Here is a 21,946-nt window from a genome sequence, read left to right on the forward strand (position 1 = left end):
CTGCACTGGTCTCAGAACAGTTATAGGAGAGCTATAGGATGCTCCCTTGCTCCCTATTTAGTGCATGACTTAACCTCCAGTGTGCTGTCTGTCTGCACTGGTCTCAGAACAGTTATAGGAGAGCTATAGGATGCACCCTTGCTCCCTATTTAGTGCATGACTTAACCTCCAGTGTGCTGCCTGTCTGCACTGGTCTCAGAACAGTTATAGGAGAGCTATAGCATGCTCCCTTGCTCCCTATTTAGTGCATGACTTAACCTCCAGTGTGCTGTCTGTCTGCACTGGTCTCAGAACAGTTATAGGAGAGCTATAGGATGCTCCCTTGCTCCCTATTTAGTGCATGACTTAACCTCCAGTGTGCTGTCTGTCTGCACTGGTCTCAGAACAGTTTGAAACATCTTATTTTCATCATAACTCCATATAAAGCCTCTGAAAGACACATTTATATTTTCACAATGTGATGATGTAAATACAGGATTTCTAATGAGAAGATTGTGCTGTTGTCCACATAAGTGGTCGTTGTGTTTAACATCGTGCCGATTCGCGATAAATCAGCTCAAATGTTTAAAATGGCATATCAGATGAAACTAGAGACTCGAATCTTTTGACTCGAACAAGTTTCAGTGTAAAAACTTAATGAGGTTTCTTACCAGATGCAGTTTTGTTGGCGTTTCTCCCAAAGACAAACTCAGCTGTGATCAGCGCCATGTTGTTTGGTCACATGACTCTGTACAATTAAAGTTTAACCCTTTACTGACAGCACAGAGTCTCCTGAACTGAGATCAGAGAGTTTAAATTAAATTAAAGTATGCGTAGCCTTTAGCGAAGCCAAAACACAATGTCCACGCATGTGTACACGGGGTCTCAGGGGGTATAAATAATAAACATTTTAAAAAAGAACCAATAAAGAACGTTCCTAGAATGTTAGGAATATATATATATATACTAATGTTAGGGAACTGTGTTTGCTGGGTTAACATTAGTGTACCTGCTGTTATTTCAGCACAAACAGGACACAGAATCCTAATCGTTATTTAAAGCTCCGCATTCCCACCTGTGTGAACATGAGTGCTAGTTTACAATCCCCGAGACTTACAAGAAACCACACCAACATTCCAGCCCTTTTCCCATTTTAAAGAGAGCACGGCTGAATGTTACTGCAGAACATTTGCCAGATGCCTTTAGATTTACTACAACATCTGTAATATGACAAAAAAATCTGTTTTTAATCGTTTACCCCCCACAGTTCTCAGGATGGGGAGCGGAAGAGCTAGTTTGTGTCTCTAAAATAAGACTTTTCTAGGTATATTTTGTGTCTCTGATACCCAGTTACAAATCATGACACCAAATAGTATTGCATCCATGGAAAGTACCAGAAACAAGCAAAAACTAGAGTCAGACGAACTTCCCAGAATGGTTTCCCGAAAGTAGATCTGTGAATCTCGTCAGAATGATTCTTTTCCTGTCACAGTCTCTTACTGAAAGAGCTCAAGGTCTCCGAGCCGCTGGCCAACCATCGATTATCTCCAACATCTGCATCCATGCTGCAACATCTGGCAACAATGACGACAAATCTGCAACGAAATTCAGAGTGTTTGGCCGCGAGATAAGACTGTGTGTGGCAGATCTGAGGTCAGCGCGGTCACGTCAGACGAGACGCATTGATGTTTCTCAGCTGATCCGGGATCAGGAAGCATCAGTCCTGTGCAAGTCACTGGTGGTTGGAGAAATAGTTGATTTCCTGTCTAGTTTTGCTGGAGCCAAAATCAAAGTAGGGGAATTATGCTGGAATTCCAGTTGTTCTCTTGTTTTCCTTCAATTGCCAGGAAACTCTTTGTTGGCTGCAGTTTAAACGAAACACTTCTGCTGCATGACACGCTTTGATCTACACGCTGCTGTTGTTATAAGAGTTCTATAGCTCATGTATAAAAACACAGTATCATTTACAGTAGCTTAATAAACATATTAGCCTTTTGGGACATCTAGCTAACATGCTACCAACATGCTTAAACATAATAGCAACAACTAGCTAAGTGTTAAAACATGCTACAAACATGCTAGTAACATGCTTAAACATGTTAACGACAACTAGCTAAGTGCTTAAACATGCTATAATCATGCTAGTGACATGTTAAAACATACTAGCAACAACTAGCTTTGTGTTAAAACATGCTACCAACATGCTAGTAACATGCTTAAACATGTTAGTGACAACTAGCTAAGTGCTTAAACATGCTATCATCATGCTAGTGACCTGTTAAAACATACTAGCAACAACTAGCTATGTGTTAAAACATGCTACCAACATGCTAGTAACATGCTTAAACATGTTAATGACAACTAGCTAAGTGCTTAAACATGCTATTATCATGCTAGCGACATGTTAAAACATACTAGCAACAACTAGCTAAGTGTTAAAACATGCTACCAACATGCTTAAACATGTTAGCGACAACTAGCTAAGTGCTTAAACATGCTATCATCATGTTAGCGACATGTAAAAACATACTAGCAACAACTAGCTAAGTTTGCCAATTTGGTTACCCCATGTGACTCTACCCTCCCTAGCAACCGGGCCAATTTGGTTGCTAAGGAGACCTGTCTGGAGTCACTCAGCACACCCTGGATTCAAACTCGCCACTCCAGGTGTGATAGTCAGCGTCAGTACTCGCTGAACTTTTTTGGACATCAAAACAAAAGTTTGTGATGTCGTGATTCTCCTCAGAGCTGGATGGTTTGGTTCATGGTGCACAACTCAACAAAATTCAATGGAAGAAATGAATGGGGAAAATACTTCCGGAACCCTGACGGATGACGGTTGCGCTGTTGTCCTCATGTTTAGTCAACATACAGCAACTCAGAGTCAACTTTGCGTCGCCTTTGAAGGAATGCAACGTGAAGGTTGTAACATTTATAAAATGTATCTTTAACAACGCTATCAAAGTGAATAACAGGCACAATAACGCCACCACAACATGGGCGACCATCTTGCTTGTTTTGTGTTGACTGGATCACATGACAACAAATACATCATCGTTTCCAGACATCTCCGTCTTGTCCGTCCACACTAAAATGCAAAGAAGGCATTTCCAAACGCATCCACTAGGGGGAGCATTTTCGAAAAGCGACATCTTGGGGTGGATGGAAATCCAAAAGGTAGAAAAAAAAGATGCGTTTGAAATGAAAACATTGGTGTGGACGTACAACAACACCTTTACTGAAGTAATTAAGCTGTTAACATCCACACCGTAAAACTTCAAAGACACTTGAAGCACTGATGATGATATTGTCAAAGCATGTGATACATTGTTCCCTGTGATTCTCATTCTTGTGTAAAACACTGATGTATCTCTTTGCTCTTTGTTTCAATGTACATTACAGAACTTTCCAAAGCTGAATGCATTTTATTTAGGTCTTACCATGAACACAAACAGATGTGACAGACTTGCAGATAAAACTCACACTCTTGTTCACTGTGTAGCAGCTTACGGGAGTGTTTATTGTGTGCTGGTTTGTGCAAACAGGTGCTTTACTCAAAGCTAAAAGCGGAATAAACATTATAAACAGACCTGAAACAGCGTTCAAAGGGGCATTTTAAGCCCGTGGCAGATGATGTGTGAACAAATTCAAATTAATTAGAATTTACACACAAAAATAGCTCATTTTTAGACTGTTTCTGTCATTAGCAAACTGGTGAGGTGGTAAAAACGGGCATATTTACATAAAAAGTCACATCTGACTTCGGTCTGCACACAATAGGCATATACGTCAAAGAATATTCCGGGTTCAATACAAGTTAAGGTCAATCGACAGAATTAGTGGAATAATGTTGATTAGCACAAAAATGAATTTCGACTCTGATTTGACATTATAAATCTCTGAGTATAAATAAGGTGGCTCTGAAAAACTCTTTTGTTTTGTTCCCAATCATGTCGACTGTATCTGAGAAACACTTAAGTGTTTAAATCAAAGCGATTAAAATATAATGCATCATAGTGTCCAAAAACATCTCCAAACAAATAAAAGATAATAATTGTACATAAGAACTAATTACACATGCAAACACAACAATGACTAAAGGTTTGCATAGCATGCAGACATGATTTTAGTCATGAGATTTCACAGAATGAGTTTCATTCTGTGTCATTTGAGTCATCATTGAGTCTGTGTCGTGTATTTGGCGCCATCTCCTGGTGGTCATATGTAACATTGTGCTTCATGTGGATTATCTAATGATCTATACATCTGATTATCTTGTGTGTGGACTCGTTTGAAAGATAATCACAGACTCTAAATAATGATATGGGATATTATATATTCCGTTAATTTTTAGTCACATTATAAGGGAAAACGCGGCATATAAGCAACACCAACATAATAGTTAAAGACATATATTTAGCTGTTACTCGCTATATTTTTATCTGTGATTAAAACAAATAGTCTGGTTGTATTTTACTCTTTGAGATCTTTCCAACAACATATGACACATGAATATTTGATCAGTTTGATGTTTTTACTAATCGTTATAATTTGTGTAGTGCGAAATTATTTATAAATGATAAAAACGTAACACTTCTGATTGGTCTGCAAATTTCAAAGCACTTGCTCAGATTTGGTCATAATGTCACATCTCAAGCTTCTATAAGCTTTAAAATGATACCTATTTAGTCCAGACTTTGGTTATTTATATTTTGACGATTTAAAGGTTTTTAGGGCTGTTTTAGGGTTTCCGGCGAAGTTGTAAAATCGTCTATATCTTCACACAGATGTGGTTAATAAGTGATTATATGACAGTAAAATCATGTTAACACACATATTGTTTATGTGTCTATACTTGTGAAACAGTATTTTAATGTTTACAGATTAAACCCCATTGACTTGCATTATAAGTGTCTCACTGGAACACACATTTAAAGAAAAAGAGAGACGAGTCGACATTAATATTTGCGTTTTTTATGCCACAAATGCCGTCAATTAAGCTTAACTTGTAATAAACCCGGAATATTCCTTTAAGGAACAATGGTCTGAAAATGAATGGATCATATTTACACAATTCACAAAATATAATAATTTTGTATATAAAATTTACATATTCTTTTTTTTGTACAAAAGTGTCTCTCAATCATTCTCTTGCGATTCCATGTGTCTCCGTTTACTTTCAGGCGAAGCTCCTTTCTGAGGTAGAACGTTTAGAGTTTTTGGTCGCTCTCGGGTTGAAGGAACGGAACGGATTGGATTGTAAAGTCACGTGATCGGCGTTGCTAAGACGCCAGCTGCGGCGCAAAAAAGCTCTCTATTGTCCTGCCATTATCGAAGGGCTGTTCATACACACTAGCATCCAGTTCTGCCTTGACGCGTCCCGTGTGCTCGTCTTCGAGGTCCGAGTCGGTCTGGAGGTCAGCGTATGGATTCTCATGTAGAATGACTCTGTTATGAGAGCTCGGCTCCTGCTGTGGCCTCCACGGGGCTTTTCCAAACGTACCTGAAGACATATATGCCGATCAAACCTCAATTCATATATTAAAACTGATAGTTTTGACGAACTGCATTTGATGCGGTAAACATAGTGAATTCTCACCCATATAAGAGCCGGAAGAGCCTCTGGACAGCACACACTCTCCCCGCTCACAGTCCTCAGGACAGGAAGTGTCTGTCTGCAGGTGTAGTCCAGTGGCAGGTGGTTGCATCATGTGATCAAACGGCTCGCCGGTGCAGGCGTACAGATCTCTCCTCCTGGAGGAAGTGCTGTAGGAGTCTCTGGACACGGAGCGCTGCTCTGACGGACAGCCTGAGGAGGACGAGTCTCGCTTAAAACAGACTGATACACGGGTTCTGATGTCTCTATTTGATGTCACGACTCTGTTTCACTGACCTGTGTATATATCCGGCAGATCTGGACTGTAGCGGTTTCCTCGTCTCAGCAGAGATCCGACCGGCCCTTGATAATGACACAACAGAGGATCAATCGCCGCCTCCATGTCCACCTCACTTCCTGTGTCCAGATGACAGAGACCTGAGAGAACAAAGTGACACGTCTAGGGCATTAACGAATAATTAAACTAAAGCCGTATATCTAGAGGGACTTGAGCTCATCGTACTGTTCATGTCTTTAGGCGGCATGTAAAATCCTCCCATGGATGAGCCGATATACTGATGACTGCTGCCGCTCTCTGATGGAATATAAACATCCTGCCGCTCGGCTAGAGTCCCCTGAGATGAGAGGTAGCTCGGGATGTCTGCCGGGAGATTAGTCTCATCTAAACACATAAAGATAGAAAAACATTTACATTTACATCTATGCATTTGGCAGACGCTTTTATCCAAAGCGACTTACAGTGCAATTATTACAGGGACAATCCCCCCTGAACAATCTGGAGTTAAGTGCCTTGCTCAAGGATACAATGGTGGTGACTGTGGGGTTAGAACCAATGACCTTCTGATTAACAGCCCTGTGCTTTAACCACTACGCCACCACCACTCCATAAAACAATTACTAATGTTAATTTACTCAACCCTTTCAGTGCAGAGAAGCCCTTGAAACTCACAGACAAAAATAAAGTGAGCTACTCTAAGTATGTTTCATATGAGCAGGTGTTGCTCATATGACGCGTTTTCGCTTATAAATTCACGAAATATAAACTGAATATATAATATCACATATGATTATTTAGAGTCTGTGATTATCTTTCAATCGAGTCCACACACAAGATAATCAGATGTATAGATCATTAGATAATCCACATGAAGCACAATGTTACATATGACCACCAGGAGATGGCGCCAAATACACGACACAGACTCAATGATGACTCAAATGACACAGAATGAAACTCATTCTGTGAAATCTCATGACTAAAATCATGTCTGCATGCTATGCAAACCTTTAGTCATTGTTGTGTTTGCATGTGTAATTAGTTCTTATGTACAATTATTATCTTTTATTTGTTTGGAGATGTTTTTGGACACTATAATAAGTGATTTTTGTAATGCTATAACTTTTTTTAAACTTTTTTATAGCTTTGTCGAATCAGCAAAACATTTGTCGCGGATACATTAAGACACAATTGGGAACAAAACAAGCAGTTTAGAGCTATATAATGTAAAAAAACAATTTTGTTTAAAAAAGTGATTTTTTTTTGTGTGTGAGTGTTCAGCAGTTTCTTAGTCTGAAAGTCTCAGAATGTTTCATAATCTACAGCAGGGGTACACACACTTTTTTGTGTGATGATCTACTTTTAAATGAGCAACTCAATAAGATCTACCAACTAAAAAAACACAGTTTCATTTAAAATAAGAAAATGCTTGTTGGGACTACTGCATGTATCCCTACATGGAATTCATCTTCTAATTAATAAACAAATATATAATAATGTTCAATGTTGATATCATTCAGTTTTAACACTAAACCCAAAACACCTACAGCACAATAGATTACAATAGTCAGGGCATTGAACAGTAAATATTGAGCAGGCCATGTTTTGTTTATTCAGTTGCCATGACAACTAGGTTTTGTTTATTCAGTTGCCATGACAAGTAGGTTTGCGCATATGCGCAAACCTAGTTGTCATGGCAACTGAATAAACAAAACCTCGCCTGGTCAATATTTACTCGTCAAGTGCAAGTCAGACAGAAACTAAAAGAAGGAAAGACATTATATTTATTTGTATTAAAATTTAACGAAAGTACATTTACATTTGTGCGATCTACCAGCATTGCCTTTGCGATCGACTGGTAGATCGCGATCGACGTATTGGGCACCCCTGATCTACATCATTAAAAATGTGAAGAGTTTTCTTTACAGCGATACCAAACTTATGAGCCTTTAATTTAGGTTATACGACAAACACCAAATCTTTAAAAACACCTTCAGAGCTGAAAGGGTTAAACTAAAATGGCGGCAGATTTAGTCTAATGAAGTCATTTATCTAGACTGATGTTCAATAGATTCTATAGATCTTTCCGAGCGACTGACCTGTGTTGGTGACGCTGCAGTCTTCGTTGCGTCTGCGTGTGTGATATATGATGACGACCCACACGAGAGACGTGCCCACCACACAGCACACCACCGCAATGATCACGATACCCACCGTCGTCCAGCCATCCTCCTCACCCGAGCGTGACCCCACCGCTCCCCCCCCTGCCGAACCGGAGTCACAGTTGGGATTGGGCAGGATGGCCAGACGGACGTTCCCGCGCTCTGTGCCCAGCGGGTTGGACATCTCGCACGTGTACGTCCCCGCGTCTCCCCCAGCGGCATCTACGATGATCAGCAGCTGGTTTCCTGCGGCAAAGAAGTGTCGCTCTGTGACGACGAGCGGGTTATCGTCTTTAGTCCAGTTGAGCCGCGGAGCAGGACTGCCGCCGGCGATGCACTGCAACACCGCTGTCTCACCTTTAGCTACCGTACGGTCCATCAGCGGACGCAAGAACGACGGAGTTTCTGTAGGAGAAAGAGTAAGATGGGAATGTCTAGAGCTTTCTTTTCAATTTCTATCAAATAGCATTTTAGCATTATAGCATGAGCTTACCTAACACAGTTAGCGTAGCGTTAGCGGATATCGCCCCAGCTGTGTTTTGAGCCGTACAGCTGTACACGCCGATGTCCTCCGCCTTAACGTCCATGATGAAAAACACGTCGTCTTTCGGCATGACGTGCATTCGTCGCTCACGAGCCGCTGGGAAATCCGTTCCGCCGTCTTTCTGCCAAGCGATCTGCGGCGACGGATGTCCACTCGCGGCGCACTCCAGTCGCGCCGTGGCTCCCGCGCGGATCGTCAGATCCATCGGCATTTTGGTAAAGTACGGCAGCACTGGGAGAAAAAACGAGGAATGAAGGATCAATATAATATTTAGCAAAATATCGAAATATTCGGGATTTACGATTACGGACGTACTGTTGACGGAGAGTTTGGCTTTGGTGGAGTAGGATGATCCGAAGTGATTGGAGATGACGCACTGGTATTTGCCCTCACTGGTGAACTCCACGTTACGGAGCTGCAGGGTGGTGGTGTATTCCGTGACCTCGCTGACCTCTCCCGTCTGTGACCTCAGGTGAGCCTGATTGTGAATCTCTCCATCGTTCAACACCTCGTTGTCTTTCTTCCAGGCGAAGGTCATCGGAGAGTCGCTGGAGCTCGCAGCCGAACACACAAACGTCACGTTTGTGCCTTTGACGGCAGCTTGTGTCTCGGGCTGAACGGTGATCTGAGGTTTGGGGAAATCATCTGCACAACAAAGAATACAGAGTCACACTATGACTAAACCACATTTTTCACACTCAAATTTAAAAGCTCATTATTCACACATACTGAGGGGCCTAATAGCAAAAAATGTGTCTAATTTTTCAGAGAACCCCCCCATAAATAATATTGTTTGAGTTTATAATCTTATATATATATATATATATATATATATATATATATATATATATATATATATATATATATTAGGGCTGTTGATTTAACGCGTTAATTCAGTGCGATTAATTTTACAAAAAATAATAATGCATAGTTGCAGTACCACCTGTTTCCTCCAGGGGGCAGTAAGTGAAACTTCAGCTGTTTGAGCAACACACAGTATACAGTGAACAAACACTTCAGCAGAACAACACAAACATGCGTTATGTTCTTGCATTCAAAACACTCCGCAAATGCGATCTAAGGATGTGTTTACATCTGTTTGTTTGAGGGCCCTTAAACAAACCCTCATAATACATCTCCAACTGATTGACTATTGTATATGTATAAAAGCAGATATCAAGTTTTTAGCTATTTGGGGGTTTACAGGAGAAGTTATCAGCACATAAATGAGATGTTTGTATTTGATAACTTACAGAAATCATATTTCACTTTGTGATTCTTTTGACAGTCTTTTGAACTGTGATATTTGTTCAACACAATAAACTATACAGTCACATTCCTGAGAATCAGAGCTTTCATTTGATATATCAGAGATGTATATAGAGAATTAATAGGCGGACGCCTCTGGCAGTCTACAAAACTCTGGCGGGTGCCTTCTTGGAAAACACTAACAAGCGCTGCACTCGGTGGATTGTCATTAGTAACTGCAAATCTCAGCAATAATAATAAAATAATTCCATTGTCGAAAAGTCGCTTGATGTCATTTAACGTAACTTGAGATCATATAAATCTATAATGATGACACACGAGATGAGACAAGCGCTGCAGCTCGAGTGTCTGACAGAAACACGGATCATAGCTTGGCGATATATCTTTATTTCATCCTTAATTAAAGTTCATATAATACGGGAGCGTGACATGTAAATAAACACAAACTCCAAAACTGTCATTCTCGGTGCGGTCAGAGTCAACCAGTCACGGTAGAGACTCAATCTGAGCGAGAGTCGAGACCGGGAGAGATATAAAGTTCCGCCGGATGATGCGCACGCTAACATGGAGACACTCGTCTCTCAACCCCGCCGTCGCTCACTCACGCCCGTCGCTCACCCACGCCCGTCTCTCACCCACGCCGTCGCTCACCCACACACGTTGCTCACCCACACACGTCTCTCAACCCCGCCGTCGCTCACTCACGCCCGTCGCTCACCCACGCCCGTCGCTCACCAACGCCCGTCGCTCACCCACGCCCGTCGCTCACCCCTGCCCGTCTCTCACCCACGCTCGTCTCTCACCCCCGCCCGTCTCTCACCCACGCTCGTCTCTCACCCCCGCCCGTCTCTCACCCACGCTCGTCTCTCACCCCCGCCCGTCTCTCACCCACGCCCGTCGTTCACCCACGCTGTCTGCAGCTCGCAACGTGTACCATCATTGATGAGATCATCATGATAAGATCAATCTTATGTGAAAAATAACACTAAAATTACAACAACAATAAAATGTGTGTGTATATATATACACTCACCTAAAGAATTATTAGGAACACATACTAATACTGTGTTTGACCCCCTTTCGCCTTCAGAACTGCCTTAATTCTACGTGGCATTGATTCAACAAGGTGCTGAAAGCATTCTTTAGAAATGTTGGCCCATATTGATAGGATAGCATCTTGCAGTTGATGGAGATTTGTGGGATGCACATCCAGGGCACGAAGCTCCCGTTCCACCACATCCCAAAGATGCTCTATTGGGTTGAGATCTGGTGACTGTGGGGGCCATTTTAGTACAGTGAACTCATTGTCATGTTCAAGAAACCAATTTGAAATGATTCGAGCTTTGTGACATGGTGCATTATCCTGCTGGAAGTAGCCATCAGAGGATGGGTACATGGTGGCCATAAAGGGATGGACATGGTCAGAAACAATGTTCAGGTAGGCCGTGGCATTTAAACGATGCCCAATTGGCACTAAGGGGCCTAAAGTGTGCCAAGAAAACATCCCCCACACCATTACACCACCACCACCAGCCTGCACAGTGGTAACAAGGCATGATGGATCCATGTTCTCATTCTGTTTATGCCAAATTCTGACTCTACCATCTGAATGTCTCAACAGAAATCGAGACTCATCAGACCAGGCAACATTTTTCCAGTCTTCAACTGTCCAATTTTGGTGAGCTCTTGCAAATTGTAGCCTCTTTTTCCTATTTGTAGTGGAGATGAGTGGTACCGGTGGGGTCTTCTGCTGTTGTAGCCCATCCGCCTCAAGGTTGTGCGTGTTGTGGCTTCACAAATGCTTTGCTGCATACCTCGGTTGTAACGAGTGGTTATTTCAGGCAAAGTTGCTCTTCTGTCAGCTTGAATCAGTCAGCCCATTCTCCTCTGACCTCTAGCATCAACAAGGCATTTTCAGCCCACAGGACTGCCGCATACTGGATGTTTTTCCTTTTCACACCATTCTTTGTAAACCCTAGAAATGGTTGTGCGTGAAAATCCCAGTAACTGAGCAGACTGTGAAATACTCAGACCGGCCTGTCTGGCACCAACAACCATGCCACGCTCAAAATTGCTTAAATCACCTTTCTTTCCCATTCTGACATTCAGTTTGGAGTTCAGGAGATTGTCTTGACCAGGACCACACCCCTAAATGCATTGAAGCAACTGCCATGTGATTGGTTAATTAGATAATTGCATTAATGAGAAATTGAACAGGTGTTCCTAATAAGCCTTTAGGTGAGTGTATATATTGGTTTTGGACAGACAAGATTGACAAATGCTGATCAATAATACTCTTTTGGCTAAAATGTTTACAGTGTTCAGTGGCTAAAATATCAATATGACTAAATGTTACTCAAATATGACTAAAATGTCAACAGTTTTAATTGACTAAAAGTACATTAAAATATCCTATAAAAATCGGATACGGTTGACTAAATATGATAAAAACTAAAAAAAGGATATCGCCAACGTTTACGTGTTCTTAACGTCACTTTTTTGATCCGTATGGTACCACCTCCGCCTCATTTTGAGCCAGGAAACACCCTGTATATGATCAATATTTCTACCCGTTACCTCTAGGGGGTGCTAATTTGCGCCACGCATGTTTTGAGGCCTTATTTTGTTATTTTAAGTGTCATAAATACAGAAGTGATGATTCTAAGCTTTCAAATGATCCCTCATATGCCCGACTTATGTATAAGGGGACTTATCACCCCCCTTTGGACCCGTCGGTGACTCCATAAAGTGGATTTAGAGAACTGAATTCAAGAACCCGCGGGAACCCCGTTCTAAACAGCTTCAACAAACTGATTTGTGGTTCTGTGGAAGATATATAAACTACAATAAGAGACAGAAAGAGAGCTGAAACTCGTCTCGCTCAACTCACCGCACACAAACTCGTCCTGAGCGACGGCAAAGACGCTTTTGCCCTTCAGCAGATGTGGATGAGCGCAGCTGGCGTTCACCAGAGGAACAAATGCATGTTCTGCCACCCATGGAGAAAACCACTTGAGCTGGCAGTCACACAGCAGACTGGACGTGTTCAGGTGCCTGTCGGGCCGAGACACAGGAAACACCGTTATGATTAATGAGGAACTGCTCGTTTATCAAACATCAATTGACAAACAATTCTGGATAACAGTGAAGCGGTTCATACGTACAGCTCTGTAAGTTTCTTTATCTGCGAGAAAGCGTTGGCCTGCACCGACATGATGGCGTTGTTACTCAAATCCCTGTTAAGTGATAAGAAGAAAACAATCATTATCACCACTCCATTATCTTCATCAACTGTGGTGGATCTGACAGAACGGGACACTTACAACTGCTCCAACATCTCCAGACCTGTGAAGGACTTCCTGGTGACCGATCGAATCTGATTGGCTTGCAGGAACCTGAGGAACAGAGATTACATTCGCTATGGACGGGTCTTCTTCTGCACTCATGTAGGTCACTTTAATCCGTCTATTTATTGACATGAAGCATCACATGGAATTATATTCATTCCTTGATCTATAACGTTAACGTTTACCAACACAAAACTCACAGTTTCCTCAGGTTGCCGAGAGCCGAGAAAGGGCCGTTCATGTCCTCGATCGTCCACGAGATTTCGTTATACTTCAGATCTCTGTGTAGAGAGAGGAAACCACACTGTTAACATCCACACCCTCAAACGCGACTCGTAAAGCTGCTATATGCTACATATAAATGAACGCCGCAAACCAGATGCTCTGAAACAGTGTGAGATGCGACACAGTGGCCAAAGACATCATCACGATGGTGAAGAAAGGTTAAGCACATCAAAATGTTTACTTATATAGCTGAAAGAAATTAAAATGATCAATCAAATTATAAAGGGTCAACATTATAATTTATTTAACATTAGCACATAAATCCTATGTTGCTAGACAGTGAATGTCATGACACACTAGTTTTGAAACACTTTGTCGAAAAAAGGCATTAAGGAACACCTTAATGGAGAGGAACACTTGGGCTGATGAGGAGACTCGAGTTTTCATCGATAAAAATGTATCAGGCAGAACGATATCTGTGATGGAACTGATATATCGGACAGAACGATATCTGTGATGGAACCGATATATTGGACAGAACGATATCTGTGATGGAACCGATATATCGGACAGAACGATATATGTGATGGAACCGATATATCGGACAGAACGATATCTGTGATGGAACCGATATATCAGGCAGAACGATATCTGTTATGGAACCGATTTATCGGGTACAACGATATCTGTGATGGAACCGATATATCGGACAGAACGATATCTGTGATGGAACCGATATATAGGCCAGAATGATATCTGTGATGGAACCGATATATCGGGCAGAACGATATCTGTGATGGAACCGATTTATCGGGCAGAACGATATCTGTGATGGAACCGATTTATCGGGCAGAACGATATCTGTTATGGAACCGATATATCGGGCAGAACGATGTCTGTGATGGAACCGATATATCGGGCAGAACGATATCTGTGATGGAACCGATATATCGGGCAGAACGATATCTGTGATGGAACCGATATATCGGACAGAACGATATCTGTGATGGAACCGATATATCGGACAGAACGGTATCTGTGATGGAACCGATATATCGGGCAGAACGATATCTGTGATGGAACCGATATATCGGGCAGAACGATATCTGTGATGGAACCGATATATCGGACAGAACGATATCTGTGATGGAACCGATATATCGGACTGAACGGTATCTGTGATGGAACCGATATATCGGACAGAACGATGTCTGTGATGGAACCGATTTGTCGGCCAGAACGATATCTGTGATGGCACCGATTTATCGGACAGAACTATATCTGTGATGGAACCGATTTATCGGACAGAACGATACCTGTGATGGAACCGATTTATTCGGCCAGAACGATATCTGTGATGGAACCGATTTATCGGACAGAACTATATCTGTGATGGAACCGATATATCGGACAGAACGATATCTGTGATGGAACCGATTTATCGGCCAGAACGATATCTGTGATGGAACCGATTTATTCGGCCAGAACGATATCGGTGATGGAACCGATTTATCGGGCAGAACGATATCTGTGATGGAACCGATATATCGGGCAGACAGATATCTGTGATGGAACAATATATCGGCCAGAACGATATCTGTGATGGAACCGATTTATCGGCCAGAATGATATCGGTGATGGAACCGATATATCGGGCAGACAGATATCTGTGATGGAACAATATATCGGCCAGAACGATATCTGTGATGGAACCGATTTATCGGCCAGAATGATATGGGTCAACATAATATTTTTTTTGTTTAACTTTAGAACATGTATCCTATGTTGATATCCATCAAATGTCACGAAACACTAGTTGTGAAACAATTTTGTGGCATTAAGGAACACATTAATGGTGAGGAACACCAGGAATGAAGAGGAGACTCGAGTTTTCCTCAATTTTAATTAATAAGATACATTACCTTTATTCTCGATGGAACTATTTCCAGACTTTTTATGCACAGTTAAGATTATGGCTTCTTTTACCAAAACGCCCGATAAAAATAAGCCATTTTACATTTATCCTGTGTGAATGGCATGCTGGTATAAAAGCGAAAGCATGCTAAAACCCTCCCAGGCATGTAGCGTTTCTTAATTCATCCACTTCAAAGCACCACTGCCAAAGATAATAAAACTAAACAATACAAGGATAAACCAGCAAAGCAACACCCTTTAATCCATGTTTCCACACCTGTGTGTATGCTTACAATCTTTTGGGTGGAGTGAGGGGGATGGTAACTTCCACTCCCCCCCAAACACCTCTGACCTGCGTTGACCTTAATGCGTGGATGCCATGTGGTTCTGTTTAAGTGCAGAGTCTCAGCTCACCGCAACATGTACAACATACAATAAACAGTGCTCTAGTGATTGTTAGTGATGTATAAGTGAACCTCACAGTGTCTGAAGGTTGCTCAGGCCTCTGAACGCGCCGTCTGCGATGAAACTGATGTGGTTGTTTCCGATGTGAAGCTGCTCGAGAACACCGAGTCCAACGAAACTGCCCTCGTCCAGACGAGTCAAATGATTCCAGCTCACATCACTGATGCAGAAAATATTCTGCTATTATTCATCAATCATGATACGGTGAAAAATCCTCATTTGAAAGTTTGATTTCAACAACAGAGAAACACACAGTGACTTACAGCTCAGCGAGCTTCTGGCAGAACTCCCATGCGTCGGGTTTAATGCGACTGATGGTGTTGTGTGACAGATGCAGCTGCTGCAGCGTGAGGAGACCGTACAGCCATCCCTTACTCACCTCCGTCAGGTTATTATACTCCAACTGCCTGCTCACACACATAAACATGAGCAATAAAGACAAAAACCCCAACACAAATGGTTAAATTGTAAACTGTTATAGTTTACTGTAATGATCACTGGTGATGTAATCTCCACTCACAGGAGCTCCATGTTACTGAGACCCCAGAACGCTCCGTCCATCAGTCGCGTGATGCCGTTCCTCTGGATCTTCAGCGAGCGGAGTTCATGCAGCCCTTGAAACGTCAAACCCTCTATACGCCTCACGCGGTTCCTGCTCAGCTCCCTGAAAATCACAGCAGTCAGAGACCAATCACTGATGAGATAGACGTGTGTTGACCAATCACGTGGCAGACTGACACTTACAGGTGCTGCAGGTGAGGGAGCTGGAAGATTTTAGCAGGAATGGAGTTCAGACGGTTTTTGTTGAGTTTTAACACCAATAATGAGCTGGACAGATTACCGAAACAGCCGTGCTCCAGCGTGGAAATGCGGTTATTATTCATGAACCTACAGATATAGAGGACAGTTAATACAAGTAAATTATGCTGAAATGTACATTGAAACAGCTGTAAACTGATATATCGGCCAGAAATATAATTCTGATGGAATGATACATTAGCTAGAATGATATTTGTGATGGAACCAATATATCAGTCAGAATTATATATATATGATGGAACCGATATATCGGCCAGAATTGTATTTGTTATGGAACCGATATATCAGTCAGAATTATATATATGACGGAACCGATATTTATTGGCCAGAATGATATTTGTGATGGAACCGATATATCAGTCAGAATTATATATATGACGGAACCGATATTTAATGTCCAGAATTATATTTGTGACGGAACCGATATTTATCGGCTAGAATGATATTTGTGATGGAACCGATATATCAGTCAGAATTATATATATGACGGAACCGATATTTAATGTCCAGAATTATATTTGTGACGGAACCGATATTTATCGGCTAGAATGATATTTGTGATGGAACCGATATTTATCGGCTAGAATGATATTTGTGATGGAACCGATATATCAGTCAGAATTATATATATGACGGAACCGATATTTAATATCCAGAATTATATTTGTGATGGAACCGATATTTATCGGCTAGAATGATATTTGTGATGGAACCGATATATCAGTCAGAATTATATATATGACGGAACCGATATTTAATATCCATAATTATATTTGTGACGGAACCGATATTTATTGGCTAGAATAATATTTGTGATGGAACCGATATATCAGTCAGAATTATATATATGACGGAACCGATATTTAACGTCCAAAATTATATTTGTGACGGAACCGATATTTATCGGCTAGAATGATATTTGTGATGGAACCGATATATCAGTCAGAATAATATATATGACGGAACCGATATTTATTGGCTAGAATGATATTTGTGATGGAACCGATATATTAGTCAGAATAATATATATGACGGAACCGATATTTATCGGCTAGAATGATATTTCTGATGGAACCGATATATCAGTCAGAATTATATATATGACGGAACCGATATTTATCGGCTAGACTGATATTTGTGATGGAACCGATATATCAGTCAGAATAATATATATGACGGAACCGATATTTATCGGCTAGACTGATATTTGTGATGGGACCGATATATCAGCCAGAATGATATTTGCCCATTTTAAAGGTTATTGTTATCGGCTTACACCTGTCTGCTTGACCGATTATCAGAAGTGTTGTTGCCTTGTCTAACTTCCAAAATCTCTTGACAGACCTGTCCAATGGGTATTGTTGTGAATTTTGCAAAAATGCTCAAATGTAAAAATGTATTTATGCAATTGTAAAACATATATCGGTATTATATCTGAACCAATTCCTGTCTAGATACTGGAATGGGCCATTGAATACCCATAATAGTCAACCACTAATTTGATTTCCTCAATTGTGTACATTTCATTTGCTTACACAGAACTCTATTTTATTTATTTCTCATATGGTTTCACCATTATATCGGTTATCAGCTAGATTAACAATGTTCTCTGACACAGTGTGAACACCTTAAATATACAGTATGAGGAGTGTAGTTCACTGATGGATGTTTCTTGAAAGCAGGTCAGTTATAAACACAAGAGCGACTCACAGGTTTTGAAGAGGTAGAGGAGGGAAAGCCCCGGTGTGCACTTCCATAATATTATTGTTGCTAAGGTCCAGTGTTTCCAGGGCAACCAACGAACTGAGCCGCTCTGATGATATCCTCGAGATTTTATTGTTTGCTCTGAAAATAGAAAAAAAGTGTCCAATTAATTTCATAAAACAGAGATTTGACACCACAGGCGAGTCGAAGTCACACTACGACAGATTGCCAGCACGCCTCACAACAGGTCACAACAACCGCTTGCTTTCCAGACGTGTTATTTGGTTTATAAGGTAATTACTAACAAGGTATTTAAATAAAAAAAAAAAAAACAGGCAATTACGTGGATGATGAATCTCATTCCTTCAGTGAAAGTGCCGGTGACGAGGCCAGCAATTTCCTGCGTTACATGCCTCCTAAATTGCAGTGCAAGAGCTGCTTGTGTTACAAACATACACACACTGCACAGAGCGGCCTTTGTGTGTGGACGAGAGCGAGCGAGAGAGAGAGAGAGAGAGAGAGAGCAAGAGAGAGAGAGAGAGAGAGAGAGAGAGAGAGAACATTCCCTGCAAAGGCAGTGAATCTGTTGGTCTTGAATTGCTATTCAGTCGAGTTGCTAATAAAACGACCTCTCTACAAGTTAGGGAGAATCATTAAATGTTTCCAACTTTCTGAAGGATATTAATGAAATAAGATATCTCACCGGTCTCTGTGACATCACAAGACTCTGTTAACAGCAAACAAATGTGTCCACAGTCTCTGACACTTTCGACCTGTCAATCATGTCACTCGTTCTCATAGTATTGTAGCTGTAGTGAATTATTGAGGCTTAATGCCATTTTTATGCCATGTTGTTTGTAACAGTCGCCAGTAGAGGGCGCTGTTGTGCTGCTGTATGTTATATGACCACCGTTTCTGCTTGTGCGGGATTATAGAGACAGAGCGCACGCAACTCGTCATAATCTGAAGACCACGCCCACTGGGGGCGCAATCCAACCGTCCTCCATTGACTTTGCATTGCGAGAGGCTGCCTCCTTGTGATTTATGGCAAATAACAAAAGACAGAAAAATGCTTAAAAGCTGCTGTGTGACAAGGTGTACAGCAAACAAGCTAAATAACCCAGAAATAAATGTTTATAAGCTTCCGAACCGTAAAAGCCAGCCTTTAAGGAGACAAAAGTGGAAACAGGCAATAAGACGTGAAGCATCAGCTGGAAGAATGGGTCAGTTGTGGGATCCTGACACTCAGTATGTCTACGTGTGCAGTAAACATTTTGTCACTGGTAAGTCAAATATCCAAATGTCAGTTTCATATATTATATTTATGTAAGCTAAGCTGTAGCATTTTGGCAGTATGCAACTTTTAGAATGTGGATAAAGCAGAAAGCTATGCAGTGACGGTCATGTTTGCGAGTGCTTTAGCTACAGTAGTAGAGTTACGTTACTAAGAATAACGTATCTATTATTATAAACGTTAATAATATAATAGGGTATATAATTACCCATATTAATATTTTCATTAAGTGCAGTAGCTTAGTTACAGTAATGGTTAGGTTTGCAAGTGCCAAGCTACAGTTGCTTGCTAACGCATAACTAACACTAGCTTGCTAACTTATTTTAGTTATCGATATCAACTGCACCCCAACTTCCCTAAATATCTGGCTCTATTTTTTGTCCATAAATAATTTATAAATTGACATTTTCGTCTACACTAGAGAATCTTGGAATAAAAATTTTTTTTACAACATCATGTCGTGTTCCAGTGGGCGTGGTTCTCAGAGTAGTTCGAGAACTAGTTGCGCTCTGTCTCAATCGATCCAACTTTTATGTCCTGAAACAAACCGTTTTTTGGGGGTCGACAGCTTATAAACATTTATTTCTGGGTTGTTTAGCTTGTTTGCTGTACACCTTGTCTCACAGCAGCTTTTAAGCATTGTTTTGTTTTTTGTTATAAGTCATAAATGACGAGGAGGCAGCCTCTCGCAATGCACAGTCAATGGACACGGTTGGATTGTTTACCCCCGGTGTGGGCGTGGCCTAAATACACTGTCTCTAAGGAAAAAGAGGGCGTGGTCAATTCAACAGCTCACCGTCTGGAAATTCTAAAAATGGCTAACATCGCTTACAGCACCTGTAACTTTACATCTATACTGTACTGGCATCCGTGCATTCTTATTGAATTCTGCTCTATTGAAGCGGTACAAGAAACTCGGAAGCTTATGAGATCAGTGTGCGTATGTATGTGCATTAACTCTCAACACACGCAGGGCGCATTTCTGTTAAACGACTTTCACCACTTGTTTTTCTGCACAACACCGTATGCGAAATGATGAAAATGTGACGGCCGTCAGTTTGACTCAAATGCTAAGTACACTTCGGTTTTGACGCAAGCGATTAGCGTCTGCATACAGTCAAACGCTAGCCTTTCAAAGTATACTTCATTTGACTGCGCATGCAAACACAGACGGTTGGCACATGTGCATGACGACTGCTGAGATACTAGACAACTTCTCTTCAGGAGTTTAGACACATTAAGATATCTTTATATTCCTTCAGACCGTAAAAAAAGATGGCCGACGCCCCTTCGCTCTTTTCCATTGGTGAGAACTGAAGCCGCCGGTGTCCCGATATGGCGCTGACATCTTGGGACTCGAGTCTGCGCAGTTGCGATTTCGGGACCAGACCTGCGCAGTAGTGAGCAGGAAGTAAAGCCGCGAAATCAAGGCCCCGCCCTCACTCTCGCTAAATCAATCGCAAGCACACGCCCCTTTTGAATTATGATGGTGTGAAATAATTAATTATAGAAATTTAGATATTAAATTTAAATCTCCAATCTCCTCAGTCCTCCGAAGATCCCGAAAAAAAGTCAGTTGGTGCTTCAGTGACTACTTCACTCAGAGAACCTGTCAATCACAGCTGTCAATCATGATGTCACAGCAGCGTTTTTATAGCATCAAATAACTAAAAACAAACTTATTTTGAAAACAAACACTTGAAATGACATCAACGTGATAGAAACGACAGTAAATGACAGAAACTATCTTTGGAAAAAAGATATGTGAAGTGTAATTGAATTGTTTAGTTGGTCTCACATCCCGTTGAATAACATGGGGAGGCGGGGCTTATGACCTATACTAGGACCAGCCACCGGGGGGCGATCGAGACGTTTTGGCTTCATTTTTGAGGGCTTGTGAGGCACACTTGCTTCAGACGCAAGCGCTACAAATGCAAGTATCTCCAGACCTCGTCACGCACGCGCTGTGTTCTTAAGCGGCGCATACATCATCTTTAAGCGCAATTAAGTTCAATTGTGAGTGTTGCCACCTTGTGCAAGGTTATAAAAATCGGGGCGCATGCATTTAGTGCTTGAGCGCTCTTCCGATGTCTACAATTATGTCACATGTCCTGTACGTAGATGTCTAGCGGTTGCGTCTGACCGCAGTATACGCCAGAGTTTATTTATATTTACATTTATGGATTTGGCAGACGCTTTTATCCAAAGTGACTTACAGTGCACTTATTACAGGGACAATCCCCACGGAGCAACCTGGAGTTAAGTGCCTTACTCAAGGACACAATGGTGGTGACTGTGGGGTTCAAACCAGCAACCTTCTGATTACCAGT

At 41.4% G+C, this 21,946-nt stretch overlaps 1 protein-coding gene across 1 annotated transcript in view; it reads right to left on the minus strand.

The window, feature by feature from the left end:
* Positions 1–3,380: 3,380 nt before the first annotated feature.
* Positions 3,381–21,946, minus strand: part of LOC127637334 (leucine-rich repeats and immunoglobulin-like domains protein 3) — a 35,344-nt gene continuing 16,778 nt past the window's right edge. Inside the window, exons 4-19 of the mRNA XM_052118349.1 lie at positions 18,329–18,463; positions 16,544–16,687; positions 16,320–16,463; positions 16,063–16,206; positions 15,816–15,959; positions 13,396–13,476; positions 13,172–13,243; positions 13,013–13,084; positions 12,739–12,902; positions 8,895–9,224; positions 8,529–8,810; positions 7,973–8,440; positions 6,099–6,257; positions 5,873–6,013; positions 5,579–5,788; positions 3,381–5,482 (exon numbers count right to left, since the gene is read on the minus strand). Of these exons, the coding sequence (XP_051974309.1) occupies positions 5,262–5,482; positions 5,579–5,788; positions 5,873–6,013; positions 6,099–6,257; positions 7,973–8,440; positions 8,529–8,810; positions 8,895–9,224; positions 12,739–12,902; positions 13,013–13,084; positions 13,172–13,243; positions 13,396–13,476; positions 15,816–15,959; positions 16,063–16,206; positions 16,320–16,463; positions 16,544–16,687; positions 18,329–18,463 (2,911 nt within the window). The 3' untranslated portion in view covers positions 3,381–5,261. The remainder of the gene's footprint in view (positions 5,483–5,578; positions 5,789–5,872; positions 6,014–6,098; positions 6,258–7,972; positions 8,441–8,528; positions 8,811–8,894; positions 9,225–12,738; positions 12,903–13,012; positions 13,085–13,171; positions 13,244–13,395; positions 13,477–15,815; positions 15,960–16,062; positions 16,207–16,319; positions 16,464–16,543; positions 16,688–18,328; positions 18,464–21,946) is intronic.

Source organism: Xyrauchen texanus, chromosome 45 (assembly GCF_025860055.1).
Source record: "Xyrauchen texanus isolate HMW12.3.18 chromosome 45, RBS_HiC_50CHRs, whole genome shotgun sequence".
Taxonomy (NCBI): domain Eukaryota; kingdom Metazoa; phylum Chordata; class Actinopteri; order Cypriniformes; family Catostomidae; genus Xyrauchen; species Xyrauchen texanus.